This window comes from Accipiter gentilis, chromosome Z (assembly GCF_929443795.1).
Source record: "Accipiter gentilis chromosome Z, bAccGen1.1, whole genome shotgun sequence".
NCBI lineage: Eukaryota > Metazoa > Chordata > Aves > Accipitriformes > Accipitridae > Astur > Astur gentilis.
Genome location: NC_064919.1, coordinates 12,549,600 through 12,574,892, shown reverse-complemented (window position 1 = coordinate 12,574,892; position 25,293 = coordinate 12,549,600). Strand labels below are relative to the sequence as shown.

Here is a 25,293-nt window from a genome sequence, read left to right as displayed (position 1 = left end):
TATTCTATCTATGAATGTATAATCATGGAATTGTTTAGGTTGGAAAAGACCTTTAAGATTGAGTCCAGCCATTAACCTAGCACTGCTGAGTCCACCACTAACCATGTTCCTAAGTGCCACATCTACATGTCTTTTAATGGTGACTCAACCACTTCCCTGGGCAGCCTGTTCCAGTGCTTGACAACCCTTTTGGTGAAGAAATTTTTCCTAATATCCAATCTAAACCTCCCCAGCACAACTTGAGGCCATTTCCTCTTGTCCTGTGACTTCTTACTTGGGAGAAGAGACTGACTGCCATCTCGCTACAATCTCCTTTCAGGTAGTTGTAGAGAGCAATAAGGTCTCTTCTCAGCCTCCTTCTCTCTGGGCTAAACAACCCCAGTTCCCTCAACCACCCCTCAAGACTTGTGCTCTAGACCCTTCACCAGCTTGGTTGCTCTTCTCTGGACATGGTCCAGCACCTCTATGTGTTTCTTGTAGTGAGGGGCCCAAAACGGCATTGAACACAGCATTTGAGGTGCAGCCTCACCAGTGCTGAGTACAGGGGACGATCACCTCCCTAGTCCTGCCAGCCACACTATTTCTGATACAGGCCAGGATGCCATTGGCCTTCTTGGCCACCTGGGCACACTGCTGGCTCATATTCAGCTGGCTGTCAGCTAGCACCCCTAGGTCCTTTTCCACCAGGCAGCTTTCCAGCCACTCTTCCCCAAGCCTGTAGCGTTGCATGGGGTTGTTGTGACCCAAGTGCAGGACCTGGCACTGAGCCTTGTTGAACCTCATACAATTGGCCTTGTCCCATTGATCCAGCCTGTCCAGATCCCTCTGTAGACCTTTTCTACCCCTGAGCAGATCAACCCTCCCTCCCAACATGGTGTCATCTGCAAAACTTACTGAGGGTACACTCAATCCCCTTATCCAAATCGTTGATAAAGATATTAAACAGAACTGGCCCCAATACTGAGCCCTGGGGAACACCACTTGTGATGGGTCACCAACTGGATTTAATTCCATTCACCACAACTCTTTGGGCCCAGCCATCCAGCCAGCTTTTTACCCAGCAAAGAGTATGCCTGTCCAAGCCACGAGCAGCCAGTTTCTCTGGGAGAATGCTGTGGGAAACGGTGTCAAAAGCTTTACCAAAGACACGTTCACAGCCTTTCCCTCATCCACTAAGTGGGTCACCTTGGCACGGAAAGATATCAGGTTAGTCAAGCAGGACCTGCCTTTCATAAACCCATGTCGACTGGGCCTGATCACCTGCTTGTCCTGTACGTGCCACATGATGGCATTCAAGATGATCTGCTCCATAACCTTCCCCGGCACCGAGGTCAGACTGACAGGCCTGCAGCTCCCCGGATCCTCCTTCTGGCCCTTCCCGTAGATGGGTGTCACATTTGCTAACCTCCAGTCAACTGGGACCTCCCCAGTTAGCCAGGACTGTTGACAAATGATGGAAAGTGGCTTGGTGAGCACCACCGCCTGCTCCCTCAGTACCCTTGGTGGATCCCATCGGGCCCCATAGACTTGTGCGTGTCTAGGTGGTGTAGCAGGTCGATAACCGTTTCCCTTTGAATTATTATGGGCGCTTCATTCTGCTCCCTATCCCTGTCTTCCAGCTCGGGGGGCTGGGTACCCAGAGGACAACTGGTCTTACTATTAAAGACTGAGGCAAAGAAGGCATTAAGTGCCTCAGGCTTTTCCTCATGCTTTGTCACTGTGTTTCCCTCTGCATCCAATAAAGGATGGAGATTCTGCTTACCCCTCTTTTTGTTGCTAATGTATTTATAGAAACGTTTTTTATGGCAGTAGCCAGATTAAGTACTAGTTGGGCTTTGGCCCTTCTAATTTTCTCCCTGCATAGCCTCATGACATCCCTGTAGTCCTCCTGAGTTGCCTGCCCCTTCTTCCAAAGGTCATGAACTCTCCTTTTTTTCCTGAGTTCCAGCCAAAGCTCTCTGTTCAGCTAGGCTGGTGGTCTTCCCCACCAGCTCTTTTTCCTGCACATGGGCACAGTCTGCTCCTGAGCCTTTAGGATTGCCTTCTTGAAGAACGTCCAGCCTTCCTGGACTCCTTTGCCCTTCAGGACAAAGGTATGTTACCATCTCTGCTGAGAGACCCAGCAGTCTGTCCACTGTAGTGAACTTTTTGGTTTTGCTAGAATATTCTCCTGCCCTTAATGAGGTGGGGAGAGGAAGTGTAGTCTTGGCCTTTAAAAAAAAAAAAAGTTTTGTTGCTTAATTTGATACAGGTTAGCAAGAATTCATCATGTAGTATACTGGTCAGTGATAACTCAGTAGCCTGGATTTTGTCTTTGGAAATACTTTTTTCCTCTGCTGAGAGAAGAGATTTAGATTACAGTTGCTTCTGTGGGTTAATTATTACCATGTTAAGGAACTAAGTTTGACAAAATTTTGTAGATGCCTCTTACATGATATAGGGTAGTTGATCTGTAGCTCCTGACACTATTATGCATCCTGCTGCTTTTTTCTTTCCCCATCTATGTACACCAGCACCAGACTGCCTAGAAGGAATGTCACAGTTTCACTACTTAAGGATTGCAGGCTGACCCATTTAATATATGTAGGTGCAAAAGTGCTTACAGATAACCTTGTTACTGGCCTTTCACACACAGGATCTGAAAGTGCCTTTAAACAGTGCTCTGCCAGCATCTGTTTCAGAGCTCAAAGTTCTCATACATTCCTTGGTGTAGTGGTTTTCTGCAGATTACTGCATTAGGTGGAGGTAGAAAAAAAAATGCATTAAGCAAATACTTCTGTATAGTTAGTGGTTTTGACCGCTTTGGGCTAACTTCAGTGCAAAATAATATTCTATATATGATACAAACTTTGTGAAAGGATTGCTTTCCTTTATCACTTTGAACTGTACTTGTCATGCCCACTGGTGACAAAGACCACCGTGAGCACAACACCTGTCTGAGAACTGAACCACTGTAAGCCCAAGTTAGTGCTCAAAAATACCAGCTTACTGCTTCATGTTACCTCTACTTTGGAGACTCTGGGGCATGGTCTGTAACACACAACTTCATTTAGAACATACCTGCATCAACAATGTTGATGTTGTTTAAATTTAATCTATTATTTTGACTTCCATGTTAAAAGTTAGCCTTAATTTGAATATTGTAACTTATTTTTTATAATGGTTGGTCTGTTTCTCTCGTGATGGTAGGTTTTCAATTGTAACTTTTTAAGTCTTCAGAATATGCCACTTCATGAATAGTCCTTCTCAGCGTAAAATGTTCTGGTTTACTGTTAATTTGCTTCTTGCTCCATAGTGTTTAACAGAGCATTGCAATTACTGGCATGGAAATTGCTTTATGTTAGTGTCACAATACCACAGTGCTTTCAGGATGACAGGCTCCTACTTCTGTACAGCTTTATGAATAGAACATTAACTGGAGTCTTATTTTTAAGATAGCATCTTAGAGAGAGTCTTGCCATACTGAGCCATACTCTGTCAAAAGTCTCACTGTATGGTGTTTCATAGCTGAATAGATTCTGATAATGCTGCATGCCTCATTTGCATGCTTTGCAAGGTTTCCTTCTCTTACATCATGTCTATGATTATGCAGGTGATTGAATTACATAAGGAAAAGCCTATGTGTCAGCATGGCTTGTAATACAATGCCTTGCAAGATTCTGCAGTTTTATCACTTGATGCTTATTCTTTATCACAGTCATGCCTCAAGTTTGTCTTCATCCTTTCACTCCTTACCTTTTTCCATTTACTCTGACACTTCCGTCTGTATTTCCTGTTCAGCAAGGCTTTTGTCTCTGCACAAAGCTATGTGCATTGCGACAGTCTGTTTTAAATGGGGTACTTTTTTTTTTCCTTGCATTATCTACCTTCTGTTCCTCCTGGTCAAAGTTGCATTCTTGAGACTCTCCCTCCTTATTGGCACTAAAGCCCTTGCTTGCTGTTATGTTTGTGAAAATTGGTAAGGAAATCTCTGTCTGTGGTAGCTATTTGAACTATTGCTTTTCTTACTCTGGTCTGACTGTCCCTTGGCTATTAATTGCTCAGCAAGACCATTTCAGTTTACCTCTGCAGTGCCCAGGCTTGGACTCAATAACAGTACAAGGACATCACCTGCTTTGCCCTTCTGTCTTTTTAGTGAGTCCATTGTTTGCTCTTTGTAACACCATTATGCCCCTGGTGTCCAGCTGCAAACCTGCCTGAAGGGATTGTGCTGGGGAAGGGGGAGGCTGATGAGGTAACAACAAACATGATGTCACTGTCCTGTATCAGGAAAAAATAACTCTAGAAGAACTATTGGAATCTCTTCTCTTAGTGGAGCTCCTTCATAGTTCAGCAATTTCACTTGATCAAACACGTTCTTCAGGAGCATGCTTCCTAGGAACTTGACTTTTTTTTTTACCATTTAACCAGGATGAAGCAACTCTATTCCCATTTTTGGGGGTTTTTTTTGAGGTAACATCTTGTAAATTTTAAAGTGTGAAAATTTTAAGTTAAGAATTGATACCATTAGGTGCATGCTGCAATAAAATATTCTTTCAATCTGACTACTATGCAAGTTAGAGAGCTACAGTATAAATATATGCACTAATTTGCAAATTTTAAGTTTCAGCAAATACTTCTTCTCCAGTTCAATAAATATGTGTATAATTTAAGTGATGCAAATTTGATTGTATACTGGCCCATCAAGCTTTCAGAATTTAATTTTGCATTCATCCACACAGGAGTGTAGGATTAAACATTCATGTTAGTGAGTTGTGACATGATTGTCAATTTACTTTGTATATTCATGACTGAAATACTAGTGAGCGACTGAAATACTAGTGAGCGACTGAAATACTTTTTCAGTTTATCTATGCTTCTAACCCAGCCTGATGTCCCGTTTCTAGGATTTTTATACTACATTTAATTGATCTTACCCTTTTCTTGGAGGTGTTTGTTAACAAATTGATCAGTGGCATCAACTGTTCCCCCTGTGCTTTCAGCTTGCTCTAAGTTTTGCCTAAATTAATGCAGCAAAAAGCACCTGACCCTTTTCTTGTTTTGTCTTGTTTATAGTAAACTGTTTTTTATGATTATCCTGTTGCAGTACTATGAGTTTTAATGCTACGGAGGAAGGCAGAAAAATCTTATCTCCTGAAAGAAGTGATATTCTTATTGTTCAAAATGCATACTGCAAAATGCATTAATCTGAAATGTCCAATAAGTTGAATAAGGTTGAATTTAACCTCCATACAATGCTAAGAGTTCTTTAAGCATTGTGTCTGACACATCAACTGTCAGATATAAAAATAGCTGTTGTTTCTACAACCAAAACTAATTTTTTTTGCAGCAATTTTAACTCCCAAGCTTTCTTAGTTCTCACTGTATTTTGAATGGAATTCTCTAGCATATTTTCTTTATATGGTGGTACATGTTATTTCTCCTTACAGACGCCTCCACCTCAATAAGAAAGCCACAGACAAACAGCCATATAGCAAGCTTCCTGGTGTTTCACTTCTAAAGCCGTTAAAAGGTGTGGATCCTAACCTGATCAACAACTTAGAAACCTTCTTTGAACTGGATTATCCAAAAGTATGTATACTGTTTAGTGTGTCGGGTTGTTTTTTTTTTCCTCCCATGCCTCCAAAAGTTGTATCAGCAGCTTGGGCTAGAACTGTACAACTTGATTATGTCTTGGATTGTTCTTCCTTCCACAGCAAATGCATAATTACACATTTTACATGTTGCAAACAAAACTTACTCCTTAAAGAGCTGTCTATAAAGGAATATCACCAAGACTTAGGGATGAAACATACTCTACACTTCACTAAGATTTGTTTAATCATTATTCCAGTATTGTGGTGTTTATATCAGTATCAATCTATAAAAGATCACTTGCAAGACCAGACACCCTTCCCAATGAACTACTACTCTGTAACAGATCCTGTAAAAGAGAACACTTAACTGATAGCCTGAAACTTTCTGGTGGTTCTTCCTGATGAGTCATCTAAAGAAAAATTGCTCAGGGATGAGGTGGTGTACCTCACCAGTTGTTGGTAGGTAGGGTAGTCTCCAAGCCACTTACTGGTGTTGGGAAACATATAGTTAATAAAAGCTTATATTTGCTGTTGAACACTGTTTGACTTTGTAATATAAGTATTAAGTAATGTAAGTGGTAAGTGTGTCAGATGCTGTCCTTGTTCTAAGGAGCTTACAAATTAAAGGAGAAATCTGCAAATGCTTGCTGCATCATTCACTACTTGGTGTATGCTCCTGTGAATGGAAGAAAGGCTGCATTTTCTACTGCTTATGTCCTGAATTCTAAAACTTGTAGTTTACTTTTAATAAAACTTCTCAATTCTTCTCGAAACTGCTTCTGGCACTGCTGCTTCAGTTATTAAAGGTCATAGGTATGTGTAAGCTGTATAGTGAGTTTCCTTTGTATATTCTGACTGAGAGCTTTAAACTTCTAAATAAGCAAGGTAAAACAAACCAAAAAACCCCCACCATTTGGAACTTATTAAAAGTTGTATAGTTCTTCTGTAATGAAGCTTGGAGCCTTTTGAAAAGCTTCAGGCATGAACATCTGAATCCTTTTGACTCAACAAAAGTGCAATAAAAATTAAGTGTGGCCAAGGTAAATTTAAAGTATACTTGAGGCATGCTGTCTATGCCAATACTGCAAGCAGTGCAAAGAAGCTGCAACAATATCTTAAGATAATTTATGACTATAATGAGCATCAAAACATGCAGCTGAAAACATTTGACTACAAATACAATTTGTTTGAGAATTCAGAAAAACATTTATGCTGGATCTTGCTTTATGAAAGGTAGTCTTGACCCTTACTTCTGATAACTATACATATGGGTGGCAATCTTAAATTGCTACTCCACACAAATCTGAATTTCAGGTAACAATAGTGACAATCATATTTTTCCCCAGGAGAGTGAAAATGGAGGTATGAATGGTTCAGTTTACTGGGACACAGATTATATAGTACAAGGAAGATCCTCTGATCCTTCTGTACAACAACTACAAAAATACTTCATTTGAGATTGACATTATACCACAAAAATTAGAACAACAGTATTGCCTGGCATTCAAAGTTCAGCTGCCAGGGAAAAATTACTAGGAAAGAATAATCTTAAACTTTTTCCAGTGAAGCTGAGTTCAATCTACAGTGATATTGATTCTCTGATACTCTTATGTGATACCCAACGTGTGAAATAATCTTGTCTTGCATAGAAGCCAGTTATGCAGCTTCTAAACAGCAGGACTTGCATGTAATATTTTTATCAGTGAACAATTCTTACCTACTGTGCATATCATAATTTTGGCAGAAAACTTTCCATTCATGTTATGTCCAAATGAACCTGATTGTAATGGTTATGTAAATAAGCATCTCTGTATTTCTTCTGTGTTAGTCATACATTTTGTTGTTCTTTACTTTGTTACTGCATACAAAGGCCATTTACTATGAATTTTTCTGTTTTCAAATATTGAAATGTCTGAGCTGTTTATTATTTCTGGTTGAATTTCTTGGAGAATATGGATATAGAAGTGTCATTGCAACTGTGGATTGAAGATGAGTTAATTACTAGCAAAAACAGTTGTTCTTTTATGTATTTAATTGGATGAGCAATAAAGAACTGATTTCTTCAGTTGGTAATTTCTACAGTGTTCGTGCTGTTGGGATTGTTCTGTTGTGGCAGAAGGACCTGTCTGCTTAATGAGACAGAGCTTTTACCTTTTAAATTCCATTTTCCATGCTGGTAAAATGATAGGAATCAAATATTGCTTGCTCTTTAGGCAAACTGGCTTTGAGTTTGCATTCTGAGAGGCAGAGATGTGTTTCTCTGATAGTTTGTAGTGTTAGACCAAGTCTTAGCAACTCCCACTTAGTGGTTAATGATTTTAAGTTTCCACAATCTTCTGAATGCAGTTAGTTGTTGAGGGGAGTTTGTGTTTAATGATACAATTTTTTTCTTGAAAGAATGTATTTCTCTAACTTAATGTAATCTGTTGTAACAGTAACAAGTTACAAGTATTTCATACAAGAACATCAGAGATTGTAATCATTAAGCCCACAGGCAGATTTTGAAGTTCAGATTACTTTTTGCTTAGGTAGTTTACTGCAAATAAATTTCAGTGATGTGATAGAACAGTATAAGGGAGAATGAGAACTGTTTTGATCACTAGATGGGACTCTTATTTACAACTGCTATATCAAATGAGGTCCAAGAAAATTGTTTTTAATGAGGTTGAACTTTTAAATCTTGGACTGTAAAAATGGCTTCTAGGTATCTTGTTCAGAAAGTTGCATTTTCTGAATTTTGTTCTTTGGGTTGGAGCTCTTGTAACTTCTTGTAATAGTTCAGTAATTTTAACAGAGAGGAAGGTTGTATCAAGTAAGGAATATTCAAGGAATTTGCTGTTAATGCAGAAACAGAAATACCTCCATCAAAGCTTGCAAAGCTGTCTCAAAATGTTGAATGATTCTTCAAATGCTATTACTTCACCCACTGTCTGTAGCTTATGTAACATGCGTGTAGCTTGATTGCTGAAACAATTACAGTTTTCCCATACCTCTTGATTTTTTTGTAACGATTATTCTATTAATGAGGAAATACATAAGTATTACATATGCATATATGTGTTACTGAGCATAGCTTTGTACAGTTAAGTAGATGTATACTGGTCTCAGTGGGTTATCTTCCAACTCTGTTCTGCATATGCATTTACAGAGTAAAGGAAAAGAAGGTGTAGTTCAGAGGTATGCGGTCAAGTGTATCATAACATTATTCCTTTACTGTTTTGTGTGCTGTAATTTTATTTAATATGAGATTGGATTTAAGATTCAGATGTGAACAAAAATGGAAGTGGAAATAAAAATTTTACCTTCTATACCAGGATGTCTTGCTTCATGCCTAATAGAAACCCTTCCGATAACAGGAAAACTGATGTTCCTCAATACAAGAGTTTATTGAAGTAGAGGCTTGGTTCTTTTTTCACAAGTACTTGCTTGTGCATTAAAGAATAGTCTTCTTTAGCTGTAAAACAAACCCTTTGGTTTTATTTTTAATTCTATAACAGTGCTCTTTATTTTTTCCATTTGGTACCCTATTTAGCTTTATTCCCTAGACCATATTGATAGTAAATATGTGTGTGTGTGTGTAAATATACATGTGTGCATATTCATTTTTGTTTTTACTAGTATGAAGTACTACTCTGTGTACAAGATCATGATGATCCAGCTATTGATGTGTGCAAAAAGCTCCTTGGCAAATACCCGAATGTTGATGCTAGACTGTTCATAGGTAAGCAGTGCAACTTGAAGGCAGGACTCTTACATGTAAAATGTTTTTAGGTTTTCAAGTCCATAGATGGTATTCTAAAATAAATAGTTGTCTTGTACAGCCCATGTTGGTTCTGTAGCTTAGTCATCAGTTTGGGGTAAAGCAGTAAGTTTGTAGTCACAATCTGTGACATCAGTCCAAAAAAAAGAGAAATAACGATTTGTATAACCTCTCACAACTTTTTTTCTTCTAAATCTGAAACAGCAGTTTAAATTCTGTCTTTGGATTGAACTGAATCTGCAGGAAGTGACTTGGAGTTGTGGCTGTATTTGAGCTTGAGGTCCTGTGACAGTCCTTTTACATCAGCTTCACTTTACATTTGAATTAGAGGAGGGAAGGTATAGTAGAACTAGGCAGTAGAGTGTAACTTTTTTCCCTCTGACATGGCACACACTGGACTGTGTCTCTCAGTTGGAAGCAAAAAAGTATGTCTCACTTTATTCTATTCCTTTTTTATTTTTCTGCTAAAATTACTGTAGAGTATAATGGTCGTAACCAGTAGTCCTGAGAAATAAAAAGTAGAGAATATTTGCTTTACAGAATGTAGTAATCAACTTCATAGTTCTACTGCCCTTTTAATTACATTAACCTTGCTGCCCTGCTGTTTTGAGGAATCATTTGAATACTTCTTCCTTTTTAATTCTCTACATAATTGTAGTAACCTAAAATATAGATGTGAAGGAATACTTAAAATTTAAGTCCCTTTCATAAAAGTGGACTTTAAGAATTGATGGGTAAACGTTTACTGTTCTTTAGTTAGTATATCTAAATATTTTGGGTATTGAGTCTGAATTCTGAAAGAACTTTATACATTATTTATAGTGTATGATGTTTGTATTTTTTAGGTGGCAAGAAGGTTGGCATCAACCCAAAGATTAACAACTTAATGCCTGGCTATGAAGTTGCCAAATATGATCTCATATGGATTTGTGATAGTGGAATCAGAGGTAGGTGTGTGTTGTAATGTGCTGACTGTTATATTGCCCTTATTACCTGTAGGCAAGCAGTTGCTGGAGATTATTTGGGGGGAGAATACAAGTAGAAGTGGAAGTTAAAAATATGGAAAAAATATTTTCATGGTATAAAAATGTTTAATATCTAATTAAAGGTGAAAATCCCATTTAAAAAAAAACTGTTCAAACTGTTTCCATTGTATTTGCTATTGATCATAGTAAAGTTGTTAATTATTATTATTATTATTATTATTATTATTGTGAAAATTTGTTCCTCCAAAATACCGTGCATCAAGGTATATGTGCTCTTGGTAATAGAATGAGAATTAGTGTCTCTGTACAGTAGTCTGCTAATGACAGAATTGCTCAATAAACTGTCTTTTTTCATTTGTCACATAGTAACGCCAGACACTCTGACAGATATGGCTAATCAGATGACTGAAAAAGTAGGCTTGGTCCATGGGCTTCCCTATGTTGCAGACAGACAGGGGTTTGCTGCTACCCTTGAACAGGTGAGTGCAATGTTCATTTCTTCATTTTGGTTTTTGGGGGGTTTTTTTGCAAGACCTTGCTGACTGAAAGTTGTATAGTGCCTTTGAGTGAAGAAATGTTTATTTTCAGCTGCAGTCATCTTCAGACTATCTAGGATAACTTCTAAATGCTCCAAAATTCTACAGTAGTGCTCTGAACATTGATTCAATATTTAAGTTTACAGTGCAAACAATAAAGATTACAAGATGAAAATGATGGATTTTACTTTAAAAATTTATTAAAACTGAAGAGCTCATTCTAATGCTTAGTCAGAAAGTGCCATTAATTCTATTTTGATGTCTGAAAAAGAACACATAAATGGCCATGGCAAGTCAGAGCAAAGTCCAGCTCACACAGTATCTTGTTTCCAGCAGGGGTTATAAGCAGGGCCTTTGAAGAGAGAACACAAGCAAGGCTTGTATACTGTTTTCTTGTAATACTGTCTCAACTTTCTGCAATTTTCAGCTGAGAGACTTCCTGAGCAGGAAATAGACTTGTATACTTACTAATCCTCAATGTATTAGTATTTTAGTAAAAACAGATTTCGTACATAGATTTTGAACATCTGTGACTGTCTTTACCAGGAAGTTCCATAGAACTATCTGTTACAGGAACCACCACCTTGTTCACTCTGACTCTTGTTCTTCTGTAGTGCTATTTCATGTGTCCTAATACTTGTGTGGGAAGAAAGAGTGAACAGTTGATTCCTACCCACCATCTTCATATCACTCATTCTGTCCTATTCTCCCCTCTCTTCTTAGTAAGTTCTCTTCTCTTCTGTAGAATGAAGAGGTTGAGTTTTCTTATTTGTTCCTGGTGTCTTAAGGCATGTAATTTAATCAACTATCTTTTATTCTAAGCTGGCATATATAAGTCATTTTGGCCCCAAGGCTAACTAATGTGTGTCAAAGGCAGAAATGTGAGAGATGAAAGTGCAGTGAAATGCAGTACTCCTCCATTGCCTGGAGAGAGGGCAGCTTGTGTGATTTTTGTGATATAAAGGTTGAATTTCCTCTTGCAAGAGAAGAGCACAAAGCTCTTAGCGCTGCTATGTGCTGAAGTAGCAAGAAGTACAACTCCTGCTTCTATATTGCTGGAAGAGATTTTTGCTTCTAGATCCAGTACACTGCAAAATGAGCATGCCTTCTCTTGAATGAGTTACTGTATTAGTAAGACCAGTGTGAAGGCCATCTATAGGAAGAATAGCAGTGAGAGATGCTAGCACTTATTCCCACTGTGTCTTCGTAGGACACTCCTAGTTTTAAGTTATTGAATCTTGTAAAAAGACTCGCTTACAATCTGATTCTTTGCTGTTTCTGTTTGCAACTACATTAAGTAAACAGAATTCCCCTGCTTCTGTACAACGGTATAGTAAGTTTCTGAGAACATGTATGCAGTAGTGCAGTTAATGTTTACAAGAGGAAGGAGACAGCATGTCTGTCAGCTATCAGCAAATAATATATTAATCCTAGTGAGTAGTAAGTTACCTAATGATATTTAATGTATATATTCCCTGAGAACCTCAATAAATTAGAAGTTAAATACCAAATGAAATATGGTAGTTTAATATGCGGATTTAAAACCCGCTTATGGATTTGTAGAAGCACAGCCAATATTACTACTAGATTTCTCAGATTTGGTGGTAGACTAGATTTCTTAGATTGGCAGTAAAGATCTTTCCAAATGTACCATCATAACTGGCCATGTCTGGCACTCATAGATTCATAGAATCATTTAGGTTGGAAAAGACCTTCAAGATCATAGAGTCCAACCATCATCCATACCCACTAAATCATGTTCTGGAGTGCCTTGTCTACACACTTTTTGAATACCTCCAGGGAAGGTGACTCAACCACTACCCTGGGCAGCCTATTCCAATGTCTGACAACCCTTTCAGTAAAGAAATTTTTCCTAATGTCCAACCTAAACCTCCCTTGCCACAACTTGGGGCCATTTCCTCTCATCCTATCTCCAGCCACCTGACAGAAGAGACCAGCACCCACCTCACTACAACCCCCCTTGTGGTAGTTTTAGAGAATGATAAGGTCTCCCCTCAGCCTCCTTTTCTCCAGGCTAAACAGCCCCAGTTCTCTCAGCCATTCCTCACAACTTATGCTCCAGGCCCCTCACCAACATGGTTGCCCTTTCCCCTCCAAACATTCTTGCAGAAAAAGTTGTCAGTGGGTAGTACTTGCATAAATACGTAGAGAGTTTCAAAAGCCTTACCTTGTTTTGGCAGGTTTATTTTGGAACTTCACATCCAAGGTCATATATTTCAGCCAACTTAACTGGCTTTAAGTGTGTAACAGGAATGTCATGCTTGATGAGGAAGGATGTCTTGGACCAGGCTGGAGGACTGATAGCTTTTGCACAATATATTGCTGAAGATTACTTTATGGCCAAAGCTATAGCTGACCGGTAAGATGACTCTGAAGTAAGCTTATTGCTTTAAGTGCAGTTTAAATCGTTTCTTAAACACATGGTATATACTATAAGTATACGTGTTCAGGTCAGCTTCACATGCTTAAGTAGACATGCTTATAACATGTGCCTTGTCCTATCAATATAGTCTTTTAGAAATAATTAAGCCGTATCATTGTCAATTCTTTTAGAAAAAAGTTTCTGAGAAATTGGTTTAAGTATTATTCAAGTGGTATTTGCTTTCTTGCAATGAAGAGACTTGATAAAATACACTTAATTTTTTTTGTTTATACCCATTGTAATAATATGGCACATAATGCCAGAGAAGCTTTTCAAGCCTAATAAAATTTTTGGGTGTTTGTTCTCTAATTGTTTTTTGCATGTCTTATTTGCACATTTTTTATAATAATAAATTCATTTTTCAGGGGCTGGAAATTTGCGATGGCCACACAAGTTGCAATGCAAAACTCTGGTTCATATTCTATTTCTCAGTTTCAGTCCAGAATGATCAGGTAAAACTTTAATCTTTAGTTCCTCTCCCACCCACCCCTGTCATCTGCTTCTGACGTGGATAACCTGATAAGGAGAGGGAATACACTTTTCCAAGCTAATTTATCTAATGTCCAGAGTTCTGAAGTTCGTGAACAGCTTGATGCATGCTTCTTATTAGTGTTGGGACAGAGGCATGACTTTACACAGAAGTATGACTGATACAAGTATTAAAAAAAGCCCTAAAAAAAAACCCCAAAAAACCACCCCAACCCCCAAACCCAAGCCCCCTTTGTACTTTTTAAAAGCTATGTGCAGTATCTTTGAAAGGGAGAATTTTTTGCAGTATTTTTTTATTGTAAATTAAATGAGATCAAACTAACATTGTCAGAAAAGACCATGACAGCTCATCACTTGATGAGGTGGGAGAGGAGGATATAAAGAATAATGCATAGTCAGAACTGATCTGATTGTCTTTTCTAGGTGGGCCAAACTGCGAATTAATATGTTGCCTGCCACAATAATTTGTGAGCCAATCTCGGAGTGCTTTGTTGCCAGTCTAGTTATTGGATGGGCAGCTCATCATGTGTTTAGATGGGATATAATGGTATTTTTCATGTGTCACTGCTTGGCATGGTTTATATTTGACTACATTCAACTAAAAGGTGTTCAGGTATGTAGCCTTATTTTCTTTGGAGGTTATAAAAGTTATTAGTGCTATCTATGTCCGCAAAAAGCTAAGCCTAATTATAACAACAAAATAATTCTCTTGACATCAAGGAAATAACAGGTTAAATCCTGTTATTTCTCAGTCTTCCAGCTTCAGTTATAGTAGGACAAAAAGGAGTAAATGTGCTTGGTTGTAATTTTGTTTTCTATATGCACCTGCCTCTGCCTAGGCTCTGAAAGTTTGCATATCTGTCCCCTTAATCTTTATGTTTCCAGTCTGCTCTGCCTAGGCATATCCAGAAACTTTAAGCTTTTTTAACAGTACAGCAGCTTTGTGGGATTTTTTTTTCTCTTAGTTGTCACTTTGTCTTGTATTTATTGAGGTGTATATGTACTCTTAAGTACATTTTTCACTCTTATTTTGGAAATAATGGACTTACAGGACAGCTGTAGCCTACTTCTAAAAATAAAGTTTTCCCATCACTAGCAGTAAGGTTTCAAAACTTTTAATATAGAAAAATGTCACAAATCAGAACAGCATCTGTTCTTCTAGTGCTGTAGGAACTACTTGGGTGACTTTCTGCTGTGAGCATATTCCATCCAAATCTGATGCATAAGTACTTGTGTATTCAAACTTCTCAAAGAGTTCTCATCATACTGAAAAATATTCTTCTGGTAGACTTAACATGTACTGAAAATTAAAAAAACAAACCAAAGTTAGGCCTTGTGTTGATTCTGTAGGAGCCCAGGAGGTCAGTTCAACAGTCACCTTTCTGATCAGTCTTCTCACAATGCACGGCATGTAAAAGAGCTTTGTGCCTATTCCTCCTCTTCTGAAGCCTCTTCAATTTCCAGCTCTGCATGTAGCTGGAAATTCTCAAAGGAGCAGAAAATTTAGAGAGGCTGTAAGCTTTTTCCTTAGTCCTGCTTTTCCTGTGTAATAGGCCAAAGGCTTACTTATTTGAATTTTACTCCTCTGGGAATGTGCAGGAGTGTTCTGTCTAGATGATGTTCTTCTGGGGTCCATCGTAAAAACCTGTTGTCTGCTTGAACACAGTTTTACAAAGCTTCAAAAAGAAACAAGTTAAATTGTCATGCCTTTCCTTGCCTTTTACTCTACATACAAGTCTCTTTTTTCAAACCTTCTGGGTCATTCTGCCAAACTCCTCATGTTTAATATGGGTAATCATACCTTGAACAGGAAAATGTTCTTGGCTTATAAAAAATGTTACTGATATGCAAATCTGTATAATAAGCTTTATAATAGATTTCTCTGTAACACAAATGTTTTAGGTTACTTCAAAATTCCTTTTAAATAATCAGTATGTTTAAATACTTGTTTTTTATATTCCCAGGGTGGTGCTCTGTGTTTTTCAAAACTTGATTATGCAGTAGCTTGGTTCATCAGAGAATCCATGACAATTTATATTTTTCTATCTGCTTTGTGGGACCCCACTATTAGCTGGAGGACAGGACGCTACAGATTACGGTGTGGAGGCACTGCAGAAGAAATTCTTGATGTATAGCCACAGCTTTGTAACTGTGAATGTCAAAAAGAGAAAGGGGGAAGAAAAGTATTATAAATTGTTTATAGAAATACTTTCAAGAAGATCTACCTTCAGTAGTTTTATTACTTGTATGTTTTGGTATCTGTTCTTTAATTTATTTTTGCATGGCACTTGCATCTGTGAAAATACATCTGTAGTCTTGGCCAAATGGTACCTTGCTCCTATGTACAAATAGAAATGGAGAGAATTGGTCCTGACATCTACTTCTTATAGGAATGCTCTGCAGTGAACTCTGGAAAAAAAAAAAGTATCCTCCTGGATATGAACAGCTTCTTACTCCATGGGTGTGCTAGCCTAGCAAATCCAGGATTCACATAGCTATATTCCAGCTGGATTATACAAGGCTGTACCTAGTAAAATCACAGAAGTACAGCTCACTTCTGTTCTATCCCACTAAATTGAGCTAGTAACAGGACCTTGGGAAAGAAGCTCTTAAATGCTTTATGCCTACCTCTTGCAGTTGCTGCAGAACAAAATGAATGAAAAGGTAAAAATGCTTTGCAAAAACAAACTAAAGTAAAGCTGGAGTCTTGTGTTTTTATGTGTATATGAAATGCTTTAGTCATTGCAATGAACCAAAAGTGGACTGAGTTTGACAGAATGAGTTGGAAGGAATTACTGGTCAGGTATGTATCATGGGCATCTTTTGGCCAACGCTGATCTGGTTCTGTCTTGAACCTTGTTAAGCACTGTGCTGTAACTAGCCAAACTGGTCCCCTTCAATATTTCCATCCTTTTTTAAGGGGTGTTTGCTTTTCCCTGTGAGTGAATGCTTTGATGGGGAGGGCGGGGGGAGAGTGTGTGTGCGGGGGACATAGTAGGGGGTAGAAGGGAGCAGAAATACATTTCAGAAACATTTCACACATGAGCTATTTTCTTACACAATGTCTTAAGAATGTAATTTCATGATGCAGGTATTTAATATCTTTTTATAGTGAACATACATACCTATACTAGTCATAATTAAGTATTCAATTGCAGTAGATATTATGAATATATTAAAGGGCCGGGTGAGTTTGCTGTTACTGATTAAAATTGTAATCTTAATTTAAATATCAAACTAAGTCTACTCTTGGCTTTTTGCCTTCTACTGTTAGTCTAGCCTTTAAATTGGACTTTTGTATTCCAGTGGTATGACTACAAGGACTAGATTATAATGCATGCCGTGTTTTACCTCCCTTTGCTCCCTGTAGCTTGGTTTCCAACCTCATTGTGAGACTTCCTAATTTGTGGTGAACTGGACTGTTTTATTTGAACACTTTTTAATTAAAAAAACACAGCAAAGCTAGAGAGGGATGTTGCATAAGCCTTTTGTTTTCATAATTATATTTATGCTGCTTTATTTTTCTTATGGAATAGCATATTGTCACCATGAATGTAAGCTGCTAATTAAAAGGCTAATGCCAACAAAGCAGCTTTAAAAGTTGGATGATAACGTGTAGCATATTAGCAATAATGACATGTATTTATAAAAATTGACATTTTTATCTTACTGAGCCAATCCCTTACCTGTCATATGCTACACAAGTGTAATGTGTATGTATGTGTCATAAAACATACTCTGGGCCAAAATGTTTCATCCACCTTTATCTCTTTTGCCTTATGGTACCATGGAACTCTTAATTGGTGTTTCTGTATGAACAAAGGCTTTTGATGCATGCTTCATTCTTTTCATGTGAATCAGGAAGAAATACTTTTCCTGAGGAAAGTTGCACACTGAAAGCTAGTCTAGTTGTGACCCACGAAAACATTCTGGTTTTAGTGTAGTTTTTTACATAGTTGAATTTTGCTGACAATGTTTGTATCTTCATTTGTTTCATGAAGTTTGATGCCATTCATTGCACTGCTAAAGTGAAGCTTAGCTTGCAACTTAGCTTTATGCTGATTTCTATGCAGGCAATGGAACAGAACCAAAAATAAAAGGCTGAACAGACTTTATTTTTAAAAAAATTAGGTGGGGATAATTGTTTAACAGGTGCTTTTGTATTAGTACAGCCATCTTTGGTCATGAAAAATAAAGCTTCATTTAAGCAAACAGTTTCATATGGGATTGTTTGGTTGATTATGAAATGGAAACCAACACTGTCAAATCTCGTAGAAGATGCTGCAACAGAACTTCTAAAAGGTAAAAATGGGTAATGTAAAGTTGTGTTGATCTACAGATGTGTAGAATATACCATGTTTATTTAAAATTGTCTTGTTTTTTCTCTTATTTAAAAATAAATTTTGAATACAACCTGTTTGGAATTTGCCCTTTGTTCAATGATTCTGTAACATGACAGCTTTAATTATGGCAGTTTTGATAAGTTTGATTTCTGATTAATCTTCATAGCAATAAATGGATGTGCATTTCTTTTGAGTTTTTACACCTGGACACATCTGGTTTGGATTTTATATTTTGCTGTAGTTAATTCACATGTACATAAATCTGATTTTGAGTTATCCTTAGTTTCTTAGAATAACTTCAGTATATAAAAACCTCACAACTGAACAGGTAGTTCCCTGGCTATTGTAACTAGTCAGCCTAGATTCAGATTTTAGAGTGGGGTATCTTTGCCACAAACCACATTGAAATTGAGGAGTAGTGTTGATAGCTTTTGCTTTGAGGTACTTTACCAAGAAAGCACTCTATACTTCCTCTGTCGTCTGACTTGGCTTTTTCTTATCTCTTCCCTAACACTTAACTGAGGTTTTCATGTGAAAATAAGAGACTGTGTGTATGATAGAGTTGTTGGAATCTGGGAGGCATGGCAGAAACAAATACCACTGGAATCGCTTGAAAACTAATTATAGAAACTTAAATATTCCTGAGTGTAATTTGTGCTCAGTACATATGCAGCCGCACAGCACAAAACCTAATTCCCCTTTCCTGAGTCCTTTTATTATTTTCCTGGCTACTATTAAATAATGTTTTGATTTTATTCTGTGCTTTCAAATGAAATCTTTCCTTCTTGAGTTCCTTTCATTGCCACTCTTCTGTCTCCCGACACTGCTGACTACCTGCGCTTCCTCTGTCTGTTTTGTCAGCTGGAAAAGTTTGTCTCCATCTAACCACCTGCTTTTGTGTATCACTTCTGAAAGCTGTTCCATTCATCTTAATGGCTTCTTTTAATCCTCACACCTAAATTTTGATCATCTAATTTTAAGGTGGGTTTGAGCTCCTGCTATTCCTGGGTTAGCTGGTCTCCCGATAGCTGTGACACTAATTCTGGCTATTGAGGCTAAGGAAACCTGAAGTTTTGTATGGCAATAGATAAACTTTTTACAGTTACACAAAGTGACTTCAGCCTAAATAGTCTCCAGGCTTGTCTAAATAATAACACTTACAAGAGAAGATGGCAGTGTATCGAATGGCAATAACTTCAAACTTAACCCAGCTTTTTGGGTCTGAGAATGCATAAGCTGATGTTTCTAACTAAATGATTATACTGCATGGGTCTACTACTTGCATATTCAGAGTGAATGTACAACTTTAAGTAAAGGTATTTTCTCAGCTCTTCAAACAAACTAAATTTCATGACCGATCTGCCCCATAACAGTGAGTGCTGCATATCTGGGCAGATGAGAACTTCCCCCAGGGAGGTCATCTTCACCTTCATGCTGGATTTGGAGAAGGCATGTATGATTCCTACCTCAGTGTTGTAGAACAGCACTGTAACTCAAATTAGTGATCTGGGATGTGCTTTTAGCAAAAAACAAACAAACAAAAAAACCACCAAAACCAACAAAAAACCCCACCCAAAATGAAGCAACCCCACAAACAATACACAACCCCCAAGACCCCTCAGGACAAAACCCCACTGGCTTTGTGTATCCTGTAGATCCTGAGCGCTTGAAGTCAGACTGCTTTCAAGGTTGTTACCTCTTCTGCATTGCACAAATTTCCATTGCCAGCTATCAGATAATTGAGAGTAAGTGATAATTCTTATGGTTAAATTCCCCACATTCTGCTTTCACTCCTTATTTGTCTGGTCCTTAGACTGAACCTTTTGGTAAGGAAGCCAAGTTTAATGAAGCACTTCAGGCCAGTTTAGCCACTTCCATGTTTGTGTTAAAGAGTCTGGTTACCTGTTCCATGTAGAAAGTTGCTCTTGACTATATTGCAAATCTTTGAAAATGTGTCTTTTTGTAGCGGTTTCTACTGACAGCTGCCTCTGTTTTCAATTGGAAATCTCGCTGCAGATCAATGCCCAGTTCTCCCTTGAAATCCATCTTGCTCAACTACAAGCAAACCAGCCAGTCTTGTGGATCCTAAGGCTTTGTGAATGTTCAGCTGTAACCTTGCAAGGTTATGTCCTGTGTGTTTCCTTTTCAAAAGCAGTTTTATGTCTTGTAAAAACATTCTTCTAACTATGCTGAAGCCCTGCAGCCTGTATATGGAAAGAAGTGTGTCTGTCTAGCCTTTTCAGTGGAAGATGCTTGTGATGCTTGTCTTCACACTTGGCTTAGGTTACAATAACTAATCAGCTTACTCTTGTGAACCAAGAGACTGTAAAAAAAAAAAAAAAAAAAAGTAGTATTTCTAATTCTCTCCAGCACAGCTTTTGGAATGCCTTATTTCTTAAATTCTCATCAGCTCAAGAGTAGCCTGTGACTTATGTGTCGCTCATGCTTCTGGGGAGAATATGCTTCCTCTTCTTGATCTTAATAGGCTCAAAGTATTTTTGCCTAAATGTTGGTGTGTCTGTAGATGATCAATTAAGAGGTGCAAACCAGACAGCTCAACATGGAAGTCTGTAGATTGCTGCTTGTTTCTGTCTCATCCCTCCACACACATCCCCACAGCTCTGTTTCCCTGTTGCTGACAGGAAGGAAGGGCCTCAGCCAAACCCATGTGCCAGCTGGAATTAATGGCCATTTTATATGCGGCCAGCTTGTGGGTGAATGGGAGAGGTCAGGCTCGTGTGTCTGTGCAGGAAGCCAGTAAGCTCACTGGGAGCATGAAACAGGAGCTGTCAAAAGAAATCTCTTCACTGGGCTTTGACATGAAGTGAGTTATTGTTCTTGACTTGGCTTTGCATCCTCTGGGCCTGTGTTAAACTTAGATCTGCTCAGGGTTGCAGTGAGCTCAAATGAATCTAAAGCTCTGCTAGTCTTCCCCCCTGCCCTCAACTATGGTGAGTAGCTTTTCCTCTTTTAAGGCTTGCCTGTTGCCTGAAAGAGTGTATTTTTATATATTCGACAGTAACTTATTTTTGGTGGCAATGGGTCCTTCCGTTCTCTGATACCAAATGTTGGGGGAGGTGCTGGGACAACAGGAGACCTGTACAGTACACATGTAAAATGCAGTAACACATTCAAAAGCGACCCCCTAGCCCCATGGAAATGAGAAAATATGGAGAAACTATGAAGCCTTTGGGGGATTCTGTCAGTATCTATAATTAATTTTATTTTTTGTACTTGAACATACATACAATTATATATATGAATTTATGTGCATACATTTTTATATATGAACTTTTATATATAATTATATAGGTACTAATCTCAAAATAAAACCTTGCAGGAAGCCTTGCATTTGACAAGCCTGTTCTTTTCTGTACGTGGACCAGACAGGTAAAATAATGTTTTTCTAATATAAAAAGCCAGCAGCTCAGAGTTAAATAAATCATGAACCACTGGGGCTAGTGTCCAGTTTCATTTCATCTCTCAGTAAGCAGACAGAGGAGGACTCAAAAAAAGAGTTGTTTTTTTTTTTTTTTTTCTGGTCTGATTACTTACAAGCTTGAATAATGTTTTATTCGTCTAGCCTTTTGGGTCATCTTAGTAACGCCCCACTGAGTGAGAATTCAGAAAGACTGCTTCCTTAGCTGGCAGCCCCCCATAATCTGAGCAAGGCAAGGCACATACTTTTATTACTTGCCTCCTTTCTGTTCAGTTTCACTGGCTTCTCTTCCCTCTTGGGACAACTGTTTTGTCCCCAAAGTTCTTTATAAAAGGAGTTCTTTATAAAAGAAGGACAGAACTGTAGTGAATGCAGTGTTAAAGTGTGTCTGTGACTAATGCTCCACAGTGAATGAGTACAGGCAAATCTAGGTGCTTTTGCAACAGGGATAATAAGGAAGAATAACACCAAGGTGAAACCTCAGAAACGTTAAGGGTTCTTGGTTAGAGAGAGGCTGAGACCTCCGAGATGTTCCTCAAGGGTTGCTCTCTAGAATAAGCCTGTTTCCTTTGAATTATATGGGGCTTTCAGCAAGATGTGTTTTATGGTTATGTTGTGTGGCTGGCAAAGGAGGAAAGCAAGACAGCAGGACTTGCTGCCCACCCTGCAGCTGAGAATTGAGACATGCAAACTTGCAGCTGTTGCCTTCTGGTTACAGACCCCTCACAGACCTTCTCATTTTGATTCCCCATGTCTTGGAGCATTCAGTTGCATGCAAGCTCCTGCAGATGACTTGTAGGATAAGGAGGGCTTGTCACTGCTGGCTAAGTGGGGAGGAAGCTACAGCTGGAGCAGGCAGATCTGGACCTTCCCAAGTTTGGAGTGTCTGCAGCCATGGGCTTTATTTGAGAAGACAATGTCTTGAAATTGCTACTGGTGGATTTTCCTACCATGAAGGGTCCCTGCCGATGCTGTGGGACCTGGGGAGTCCATCTGTCTAAAGCAGACAGCCTGTCAGGGAGGGAGATGGGAGCTGACAGATGTTAGGATTGTTGTCCTCCTGGGAGGACAACCTGTCTAACCCTGGTGGTATGGACTAGGAATGCTCTTACTTTCAGATACTAGAACAGCACAGAGTTAAAATGTTCATGTGTTTCAGGCATCCTCCTGCAATGTGGATGATAATTTAAGCAGACGTGTAGCCTGTGGTCAACAATGACTGCGTGTGAACGTAAGTGTATCTTGCAGACTGACACAAACAACGATCTCTTCATAATGCATCAGCTATATGCTAACTCTGCTAGGAGTGAACAGTCATATTTGACATCCAGTGGTACTTTCATAAAGACAGTCTTTGTGCAGCCAGAATACAACTGCATAATGTTTTCATGCTTTGCTTGTCAAACCAATTGCTTTTGTATGTAGCAGGTGATGGCTAGAGAGATGATTTCATTTTGCTTAAAGCCATAGCTAAATTGAGCACCAGAAGTGAAATTTGGCATTTCTAGTGTTCTGTTCTATGATTAACAGAGAAGCTGGTGCATTTCTGCCTCAGGCAGTCTGTTGCTGTGGACCTATTCTTTATCAACTACATGAAGTACTAAAACTAAGTCCATAAAACAGGAAAGACTGCAGTTGTGCACAGGGTCTGTCTCAAGGCTGGTTTTCACAGATTCTCAGCAAAGTAGCCTAAGCCCAGCAGCAGTTATGCCCAGAAGCCATGTACCCCTAGAGCTGTTCAAAGTCAGAGCACTACAGGTATCCAGGGGAAATTGCCTTTCAAATGGCTGGTACAGGTGGTGATAGCTGTTTTGCAGGGCCACAGAGGCCAGTTTGCTGGCCACAAAATTATGCCATTTTGCACTGCATGAGCAGCATTTCCTGCTGTTGCATGAAGTCTAAACACAGATCACATCCTAAAGGAAGGTATCTTACGGACTGAAGGAGACTCTTTTTACTAACCCCTTTCCTCCACCTTCAACACCCAGTAGCTTTCCCCTCTAAAAAAACATTGTGGAATTAGTCAATTTATTACTCCCAACATCACATTGTTGTTTTACCTCCTCTTGGCTGTGAATTGTTTTGAGCTTCTCGGTCCCCAGGAAGCTGATGTTGTCATTGTAAATAGGCTGGACACATTTTTTCTTCCTTTTTTTCAGACTGCCAGAGGTAGCAAGTGTCTGAAGGGACTGAAGCTCTGCTGTTTCATTGCTTTGCACCAGAACTTCCCTGCTGTGTGCCTTCACCTGGTATGCACTGCAGCCACTTCTGATGTCTGCTGTGTCTGTGACAACCATTTGCTCCTATTGCAACACTGCAGTTGGTGGACTAATGCGTTGCACCTAAGCAAAGGAAAATGACCACCTTCTCCCTTCTGTTAGCAATGGTTGAAAATCAGAGGGCGCTAAAGGGCACACTCGAGTCCTGGTTGCTGAATGTTATCTCCATGTGCCACAGTGTGCAGGTGTTGTAAGTCTGACACAGCTGATGCTCGGCAGTCCCTTGCTGGGAACTGGTTCCTGCCAAGGTGGCAATAGAAAAAGGAAAAAAAAGCCTTTGCTTAGCATTTATTCAGAGATAAATAGGTTGTCTGGAGAGTCTCACTGTAGTATTTCCATGAAAGACGGTCCTTGCTACCCATCTACTTAGCAATGTTTCAGGTTCCTGGACTTTTCTCCATACTTAGCTGAAACCTGTTGTTTTGGGGGAGAAAGGTGCATCACTACCAACTTGAGTTGGATCAGATTGACTAAATCACAGCCATCCTTTTTCCTCTGTCTGCCCAGTTGATAGATTCTTAAACTTTTTTTCCTGGGTGATATGTGGAAGTCTTTTTGTGACAGGCTCACTTTGCTTAGTTACTTTCTGTGTGTCCTTTAGAAGTACTCTACAGAAGTCCGCAAGCCCATAGGCAATGAATCAGAGGACACCAGTCTAAGAAAACTTTGTGTGACAAAGAAATTTCTACTCCCCACCGGAAAGGGTCCATGCTGCCTTAGGGATCCTCTTGGTAAAACAGAACTGGATTCTTCGGTGGAAAATAGATAATCACTGCTGCTGCAAATACCATCAAATAGCCCACCATGAGCGTCCTTGTAGCACAGGACCTTCTTGCTCCCTTGCCCGTCCAAGAACAGATGTATGTGCTGCTGTCAGGGAGCTGCGGTGCAGTTCTCCCCTCAAAGAATTAGGCGTGAATCTTGGACTTGCAGAGTAGCTGAAGTTGGAAGGGACCTCCACAGACCTAGTCCAGCCCCCCTGCTAAAAGCAGGGGCGGCTACAGCAGGTTGCTCAGGACTGTGTCCAGTTGGGTTTTGAGCATCTCCAAGGATGGAGACTCCACAAACTCTCTGGGCAACCCATTCAGCCACTCTCATAGCAAAGTGTTTCCTGGTGTTCAGAGGCAATTTCCTTTATTTCACTTTGTGCCCATTGCCTCTGGTCCTGTCACTGGACACTACAGAGAAAAATCTGGCTCCATCTCCTTGACCCCACCCTCATCAGGTGTTTATACACATTGGTAAGACCCCCTTGAGCTTTCTGTTCTCCTGGCTGAGCAGTCCCAGCGCTCTCAGCTTCTCCTCATATGTCAGATTCTCCAGTTCCTTCATCTTTGTGGCATTTCCTTGGACTTGCTCAAGGGGTAGCCTCACCAGTGCTGAGCAGCAGGGAAGGATCACCTCCATCGACTTGCTGGCATCACTCCTCCCTGTGCAGCCCA

The 25,293-nt window shown here is 39.2% G+C and overlaps 1 protein-coding gene across 1 annotated transcript in view; it reads left to right on the top strand.

The window, feature by feature from the left end:
* Nucleotides 1–18,203, top strand: part of UGCG (UDP-glucose ceramide glucosyltransferase) — a 36,783-nt gene extending 18,580 nt beyond the window's left edge. The window contains exons 2-9 of the mRNA XM_049796146.1: nucleotides 5,430–5,571; nucleotides 9,195–9,297; nucleotides 10,182–10,283; nucleotides 10,689–10,801; nucleotides 13,060–13,238; nucleotides 13,667–13,753; nucleotides 14,214–14,403; nucleotides 15,755–18,203. Coding sequence (XP_049652103.1) covers nucleotides 5,430–5,571; nucleotides 9,195–9,297; nucleotides 10,182–10,283; nucleotides 10,689–10,801; nucleotides 13,060–13,238; nucleotides 13,667–13,753; nucleotides 14,214–14,403; nucleotides 15,755–15,925 — 1,087 coding nt within the window. The 3' untranslated portion in view covers nucleotides 15,926–18,203. The remainder of the gene's footprint in view (nucleotides 1–5,429; nucleotides 5,572–9,194; nucleotides 9,298–10,181; nucleotides 10,284–10,688; nucleotides 10,802–13,059; nucleotides 13,239–13,666; nucleotides 13,754–14,213; nucleotides 14,404–15,754) is intronic.
* The last annotated feature ends 7,090 nt before the right edge of the window (nucleotides 18,204–25,293 follow it).